General features: G+C 58.3%; 2 protein-coding genes across 5 annotated transcripts in view; both read right to left on the bottom strand.

The window, feature by feature from the left end:
- NADK (NAD kinase) overlaps window positions 1–1,021 on the bottom strand; it is a 19,927-nt gene extending 18,906 nt beyond the window's left edge. Inside the window, exon 1 of one of the 3 annotated variants that reach the window (XM_029947038.1) lies at window positions 872–1,021. In XM_029947038.1, the coding sequence (XP_029802898.1) occupies window positions 872–954 (83 nt within the window). In that variant the 5' untranslated portion in view covers window positions 955–1,021. Of the gene's footprint in view, window positions 1–149; window positions 173–871 lie in introns of those variants that run through there. The other 2 variants (XM_029947039.1, XM_029947040.1) reach the window with 2 other exon arrangements.
- A 4,961-nt stretch (window positions 1,022–5,982) lies between these two features.
- GNB1 (G protein subunit beta 1) overlaps window positions 5,983–7,835 on the bottom strand; it is a 40,887-nt gene continuing 39,034 nt past the window's right edge. Inside the window, exons 11-12 of one of the 2 annotated variants that reach the window (XM_029949488.1) lie at window positions 6,509–6,624; window positions 5,983–6,282 (exon numbers count right to left, since the gene is read on the bottom strand). In XM_029949488.1, coding sequence (XP_029805348.1) covers window positions 6,518–6,624 — 107 coding nt within the window. In that variant the 3' untranslated portion in view covers window positions 5,983–6,282; window positions 6,509–6,517. The remainder of the gene's footprint in view (window positions 6,283–6,508; window positions 6,625–7,835) is intronic. The other variant, XM_029949489.1, reaches the window with a different exon arrangement.

Raw genomic sequence — 7,835 nt, 5'->3', positions numbered from 1 at the left:
CCTGCGCCGCGCCACGCCCCCGCGCACGTGGGTCAGCGGCAAGGACTTGGGGCCGGGCCGGGGCCGAGGTGAGCGGCCTTGGGGTCGGGAACCGGGGGTCGAGGGCGGGGCCTCGGCTGCCGCGGGGAAGAACCTTAGATCCCGCTCACCTCACCGCTCTGAAGCTCTTGCGTCTGCTGGCACCCCTTGCCCCTTCCCCCTGGCTCTCCCCGCCTCCCACCACCGCGGTTAGGGTGGGCTGGCCTCGGCCCCCGCCAGTGGTGACCAGCACCCGCCTAGGATTTCATAACTGAGAGGGTGTGAAGCTGCTGAGAAGGAACATGTTTGGGGAACCAAAACTCATGAGCAGCGGCGGCAGCACCGGCCCCTCCCTGCCAGCACAGCTGGAAGGGGGGGCCTGGGCCGGGCTACCATGGGCCTCGCCCACCCCAAGCAGCCTGGCAGGGACTTGCACGCCGGCTGGACTGCAGGGGCCCTGGGCTTGGAGTGGCAGAGGGGCCTCTCTATAGTGACCTGCTAGCACTGCCCGTTTCCACCCCCCTCCCCTGCCACCACCGGAGGACCCAGACAGAAGGGAGGAAGGGGATCAAGACCACAGTGCCCACTTTGTATCTTCTGGTGCAGCTGTAGGCCTTCCCCAGTCCACCCAGGAGTCAAGTGTCCCGGTAGTGTGCCAGGCTCCTGGGGCACGTCTGTGAATAAGCCCATGCGGGTCACCGTAGAGGGCCCTGGCAGTGCCCAGTCGGGTACTTGGTAATCTGCCTGGCTTCCAAGTGCCAACGATTATACTGTGTCCACTCAGGCGTCCCATGCCTAGTATGGACTGGAGTCTCTGTGACCGCCTGACTCCCCGCTTTCCACACCCCCCTACCTGCTGTTGTCAGTCTTCTCTGGCGGGGTCTCTTGGCCCTGTGTCCAGAGACTCGAAACACAGAGGGGCACCAGACAGGACATGTCTCACTGCTGTCTTAGGACCACTGGGCAGTGGGGTCACCAAGAGTGAGTGGAAAGGGGAGCAAGGATGGCAGGAATTTGGGGTTATTTCTCAAGCTCTGTAACTTCCCCATCTGGTTATTTTGGAAACCCCACCACTTCCCTAAAGTGACCGCCAGCCACACCTACAGGAGGAGCCTTCTGACCTGCACATCTGAGATATGATCATTAACATAATAATACTAATGCTTGAGCCAGCACTTACTATGTTCCAGGCATCGGGCTAGGCCACCCAAGAACCTTCTAGATCAGAACAGTCTACAGAGAAGGCACCAAGGCAGGAGAGCCAGCCTTGTAGCTAGTCAAGTTCACACAGCAGGGCCCTTCCTGTGTGTCCCTCTCTAAAGGGAACTTGGGTCGGTGTTTGTAACAATGGAAAGCCTCTGTCCACCCTAGATCTCAAGACTCAGGGCAGGAGTGCTTCCCCATTTCAGAGATGAGAAAACAGGGGCTGTGGTTTCCTTCACCTGACCCAGATTGTGCAAATATTCCCAGCAGGCCCCAGTCCCACTGTGCCCCGCCGAAGACTGGCTAGTAGTAATGGAAACCCCCACCCAGTCCCCCAAGCGCTGACCAGTAATAATGGAGGTTGACGCTGGGAGGGGTGCCTTTGGGCATCCGGAGGTTCCGAGACGCAGCTTGGCTTGGGCTGAGTCCAAAGGCGGAGTAGGAATAAGCCAGACTTGGTCGGAGAGGAAGGGCCAGCAGCAAGGACAGTGCGTAGGGTGGGGGTGGGGGATGGATGCCAGCAGGCTGGTTTGGGCTGGGCTGAAGATGAGGCTTCTGCCTCAGGGTCTCAAGGGGGAACCTTTCCCAGCACTAGTATTTCTTTGTATTTTCTTAAATGTGACTTGTGACTCCTGATTTATTTAAGCCTCAGAGCCCTAAAACCTAGACGTACCCTCTTCTGAGGTTGAATGATGGGGGACAGCAGGGTGGGTGTGTTAGGTGGTGGGAGAAGGGCCACGGAGGGTAGAGCCGGACAGGCTGCCTGCACAGAGCAGGGCTCACTGACAGGGTGGGCGTTCCTGAACTTTAAGTGCAGTCTTGGGGGTGGCTCTGGGTAAAGCGGGTGCTCGGAGTCCTCCCAGCTCACATGGAAGTTGGCCTCAACTGTGCCTGACACGGTGAGAGGGGGGAACAGAGATTGCCCAGCACTCAAAAGGGGAAGTGGCCAGCAGCCCAGGTGACAGGGGTGCAGGGAGGGACCAGGGGTCCCTGTGGAGGTGGGTGTCGGGCTATTCAGAGGTCGCCTTGTCCATACCCCAGCCCCAGGCCTCCAGCCAGCACGCACAGGGCAAGTCCAGCCCTCCTGCCTGGCCTTACCTATTCCTCCCCAGGGGCTAGTGGCTGGAATTGCCAACTTGGCTCTCCTGGCGAGAGTGCTTTTGGGGGAAGAGTGTGGAAGCCCTTCTTCCTGCTAGGTGCCAGGCACATAGTTCAGCAGGGAATGCGACCTTTGAGCGGACGTGAACGTCTCACCAGGGTGGTCCGCGAATGGGCACACCCCCCCCAACAGCTAGGAGGAGCTCCGGAGGAGCCGAGGCGGTGTGGAGTGGGTGGGGTCTGGCATCTGCACACAGAGGGGCTTGGTAATTCTCACAAGGTCTCTAGGAAAACAGGTGGTTCTGCTGTCTGAGGTTTTCACCGGGAATCTGGGCACAGGCCGAGCAGCCTGCAGCGAGGACATGGGGCAGAGTCTGGCCCTGGCTCCAGGGAAGGTTTTGACCGGACATGAGGAGGGGGGAGCGATGGGGGAGATGCAGCGCTCGGGAGAGGAGGGACCCTGCCTGGACAGCACAGCCCCCGGGGCGGCCAGTGGGGCTGTGGGGCCGGGTTGAGGATCCGGCACTGTGGGAGGTGGCAGCAGACCCCGGTATCCATCTGGGGCACACCGCGTGGGCATGGTAGGGGCAGGACACTAGGAGTCACCAAGAGTCCCCAGCTCAGTCCAGCCTCCAAGGGCTCCGTGTGAAGCTTGGACATTGCACATGCAACAGGTGTGTCCCCAAGGGCAGGGCCATGACCAGCACAGGAGAGGTGGAGGTGGCAGGGGAGACTGGAGAAGTGGAGAGAGCCGGTCCAGCACCCTGGATGGGGACACATGGCAAAGGGTGAGAGGTCTTTCCCAGGGCTGCCCAGGCGACAGAGGCGAAGTGCTCCAGGGTTCTGCTTAGTCTGTGTAAACTTGGGTTCTGTGCCTGAAGACTGAAGACGCCCACAGTCCAGCTGCTGTGCGGGCCGCCCTTCGCCTCTGTGCGGCGAGCTGGCCACTTTCTAGACGCCCCTGCCGGTACCGGTTTCCAGTGGCCGCTTTGCTGAGAAAGTGGGACAGCGATCTCAGAGCTGGCAGGGAGCCACGCCGTGCAGGGGCTGCGGACGTGCTGGGCGCCGGGCTGGGGCGCCGGAGGACAGCGGGAACACGGGAGCTCCGCTGCCCCCGTCCCAGGGTGCACCCTGTGCAGGCTAGCCACCCACCCTCTGCTCCCAGGAGGACCTCCCCCCAGGCCTGCCAGGCGTCAGCCACAGGAGCACCCCAGATGCTCTCTGGCATTTTCTAAGGCAGCCGGCAGTGTCTCTCAGGGAGCAGTGGGGGAGGAGGTTGAAGCCGGGCAGACCCAGTATTCAGGCTGCCAGTCCCTGCGGAGACAGCACCCCTGGTGGGGGCAGAAAGGCAAGGGAGGCCCCCCCCCCCGCCAATAATTGGAGGAGGGAGCCTCAGGCAGGAGGACTTCCCATGGAGAGCAGTCTTCACTTATTTATGAAAAAGTACCAGCATTTACCCCAAGAAAACTGCCAAGTCACCGTCTGTAACCACCCAGAACAAGGAAGGGACGGGGCCCTGGTGGGGGTCCTGGGGGGGCTAGCCCGCTCCCAGCTGCTCCTCACACTTCGGCGGCGGCGCTGTTTCTCCTACAAGGTGCAGTTCCTGGGGCGCCTGGCTGGCTCAGTTGGTTAAGCCTCCAACCTTCGCTCAGGTCAGATCTCACGTCCGTGGGTTCAAGCCCTGCGTCGGGCTCTGTGCTGACAGCTAGCTCAGAGCCTGGAGCCTGCTTCCAGTTCTGTGTCTCCTCCCCTCTCTGCCCCTCCCCCTCTCATGCTCTGTCTCTCTGTATCAAAAATAAGTAAAATATAAAAAAAAAAAGAAAAAAAAAGAAAAAGAGGTTTTAGTTAAAAAAAAAAAAAAAGATGCAGTTCCTTCCATCCAGACGACAGTGGGAACCTCGGGGAGAAGGAAAGCAGAGTCTGGAGGAGCGTCCCGGGGGGGTCTTACGGAGGGAGGCGGAGGGGAGCGCCTCGGGCCCAGGGGACGAGACACCCGTGCTGGGCAGCACCTCCTGATGGTGGCGGCACCGCAGGGGGTGCTGCTGCTGCCGCGCAGGGCCCGGCTGAGGACCCCAGGCTCCTTCCAGGGGCTCTCGACGACGGGGACACGAGGTGTGGCGGCCAAGCGGGCAGCCGCACCACTGCCCACGCGGCCACGGCCACGGCCGGCCGGCCTCACCGGGCAGGGAGGCCCGGGGAAGAAGGCTGCCGTCACGATCCCAAACAGCCTGACAAAGAAGCAGCCACACCCAGGTCCCTCATGTCAAACTGCTTTATTACATCTTAAATAACAGTACAGTTTAATATAGTATCTATCTTGCATCCAGCCTCCTTGCAATACACTGACTTTAAAATTAAATACAGTGAGGGCACAGGGTGCAGAGCGCTCTTACAGAGGTGTCGATGGGCAGGAAGGAGGGCTCGTGGTTACCGTCCCCGCCAGCCCCAGGCCTGCTGCGCGGCCCGGCCCAGTTCTGCACGCGATGCTGCGGAAACAGGACAGAAGAGCCCCCGCCGCCGCTGCTGCGGGGCGGCCAGGGCGCAGGGGGGCGGGCCCCGGCAGGCCCAGGGAGGTGTGGGTGCCACGCGGTGCCACGCTGCCTCAGATGCAGAGGGCTGGTCCCACGGCAGAGACAGGCCAGGAGGAGCTGACGGAGGAAGGCCGGGTCTCGACTCCCTGCTCCCCCCACGCCCGAATCCAACAGCGATCATTTGCAACAGGACTTTTTTTTTTTTTTTAAAGAAAGAAAGCAAACAGTGACTCATCCTGTGACCCAAGCGCGAGGGGCCGCTCGCTGAACTGCTTCCGGTGCACAGAACGGCAGCAAGAAGTGGACAGAGCCGCGATGGTTACAACTTGAAAGAGGTTATTTCTTAAAAGAAAAAGAACATCTAAGGACTGAGTCCTATATGCACTTTTGAGCATTTCTACAGCATGCGATTCTAAGAGTAAACCCACCCAATATGGCAAACGATCAAATTTTTTAAAATTTAACTTAGAAAGTTTGAGATCATTATTTTCAAAACATTGATTTGTACATGGTGTCATACACAAAGAACTGACTATCCAAGCACAGGACGGGCGCCTCTTGTGAAAACCGAGGTTCCTGGCGGCTGGGGCGGGCGCAGGGGAGTGGTGGGCCGTTCCCATGAACCCCCTCCGGCTTCACGCGGAAACCCCAGGTGAGATTAAGAACTGAACTGAGAAGGCGGGGGGGGGGGGGGGGGGGGGGGGGGGGGGGGGGGGGGGGGGGGGGGGCGCCCGACCGAGGGGACGAGCGTCACGCGTTCAGGACCGTCCGCAGCATGTGCTTGCTTCCTTTCCTCAGGAGCGTCTTCCTTTCGATGCCGTGTTTGTGCGTAACAATTACGTGACACAGGACAAAAAATAAAAAACGAGGGACTCCGTTTACATCATTAACAATTTCAGAGAGGCTGCACCAGACCCTCTTCCTCTGTTTAACTACTGAACACAAAGGAATATATTGTAAAAAGGAAATATGAATGTTTGCAAAATCCTGTTACAAACACAACCTGAAATTTAGAACCAGTTACAAGATAAAGTCCTCAACTTGCTTTGCGTGAACAGCACAAAATAGGGTCACTGACCTAAAATCAAATGAACTAGTGGAAAGGTGTGTCTGTCTCACAATTACACTCAAGTTTACCTTCTGGTTAACATGTTTATTATAGTATTTCCTTTTAAATTCATTCCAGACAAAAAAGAAAACAGAGACAATGGTCCCGGAAGGAATGCACAAGTTCGCTTTAGCTCACAGCACACAGACTCTTCTCTTAATGGGACTTGTGCTCTTGGTTTCAGCAATAAGTGAAGGGAAAGGTCTTGCCCTTTTGAAGTTCTGAGGGGGCGCAGGCGTCCACGTTAGGAGGGGTGGATAGGAAACGCTATCGCTGTCACGCTTCAAGGTCGGAACGGTCTTCCGGTCGTCACATGTCCACCTGCTGGTTTAAACAGAGTTGAGAGCCGGGTGACAGCGCTCGAGGCTCCTGCCCCTCCCAGCGCCCCGCCCGTCCACCCTGAGGGCACGGCGCTTCCGGGGACGAGCCGCTCGCCTCGGCACAGCTCCAGACCAGCCCTACGTCAGGTCAACCTAGCAAGCGTGCATCCTGGGGGCTGTGAGAAAACGCAGACGCGCACGCGGGGAGGGCGCCTGGGCTGTTGCGTTACCTGTCGACGTTAGTTCCAGATCTTGAGGAAGCTGTCCCAGGACCCTGTCGCCACGGCCATCCCGTCGTCAGTCACCCCCAGGCAGCTGACGCGGTTGTCATGCCCGGCCAAGACACCTGAGAGCAGAAGACAGCCCAGTCACCGCAGGACCCAGAGGTGCCCCGCCTGGGGGTGAAATGGTGACGCTCTGCAGGGCTGGGTGGCAGGGCCACACGGGGCGGCACACCCAGAACCCCGAGGCCCAGCCCCTGCGATGCCCCAACGGCAGGAGGGCACCAGGAGGCAGAGACACCATGCTTGACCATGGCGAGTACAGCTCAACAGACTCCTCCCGTAAAACCACCTCGGACGCCCTCCTGCCACAGGAAGTGCTCACACACACAGGATAGCGGAGCTCCCGTGACAAGTCTGTCACTAGGACAGCGTGACGACAGGGAACACACACAGGGAAAGTACAGTCGCCCACAGTGAAGAACTCAGGACCTCTTGCACCAACTTCTGGATATATTCACTATGCTAAGAAGCTTAAAGAAAAAAAATGAAACATAGGAGCACCTGGGTGGCCCAGTCGGTTGAGTGTCTAACTCTGGATTTCAGCTCAGGTCATGATCTCATGTTCGTGCGATCAGGCCCCGTGTCAGGCTCTGTGCTGAGCATGGAGCCTGCTTGAGATTGTCACTCCCCGCACCCCTCTCAAAATAAATAAATAAACATTTAAGAAATAAAAATTTTAAAAAGTGACATATAAATCACAGAAAAGAAAATCCCACCATCCCAATCCAGGGCAATCAGAACCGAGAGAGCAAGCCTGTGGGCGGCCCCTCCGTCGGTCACCCAGTAACTCCGTGCTGACCCCACAGGGAGACAAGCCTCCTGTTGACATTCAGTCATCTACACTTGGATAGTTATCAGCCAGGGGTAACCCTCCGACTTCAGCTCAGGTCATGTCTCCCCCTGCCAAGAGGAACTGAGCGGACAGGTTCTACAGGTGCCCGCTCAACCCGGCTGCCTGACTGCCCGTGTTTAATACAGGAGGCTTCTCGCCTTTTGCACAACTTGTGTTTTATGTTCTCATTTTTTAGAAAAGATTTTACTTTTAAGTAATCTTTGCACCCAACATGGGGCTTGAACTCACAACTGCAAGATCAAGGGTCACACACTCTACCGACTGAGCCAGTTAGGCAACCCTGTACGACCTGTGTTTTCATGCACTAGACAACTGCACCCTTGCTCTTGATACGTGAACTTCAGACCTCAGGCCCGCCCCAGCCCGCGCTCCGCACGGAGACGGCGCAGCCCCACCTCGCAGCCGGCGGCGAGAGAAGGC

The sequence above is a fragment of the Suricata suricatta genome, chromosome 8 (assembly GCF_006229205.1).
Source record: "Suricata suricatta isolate VVHF042 chromosome 8, meerkat_22Aug2017_6uvM2_HiC, whole genome shotgun sequence".
NCBI classification, from domain to species: Eukaryota; Metazoa; Chordata; class Mammalia; order Carnivora; family Herpestidae; genus Suricata; species Suricata suricatta.
Note: the sequence above shows the minus strand (reverse complement) of the source record. Positions and strands in the feature narration are given on the sequence as shown.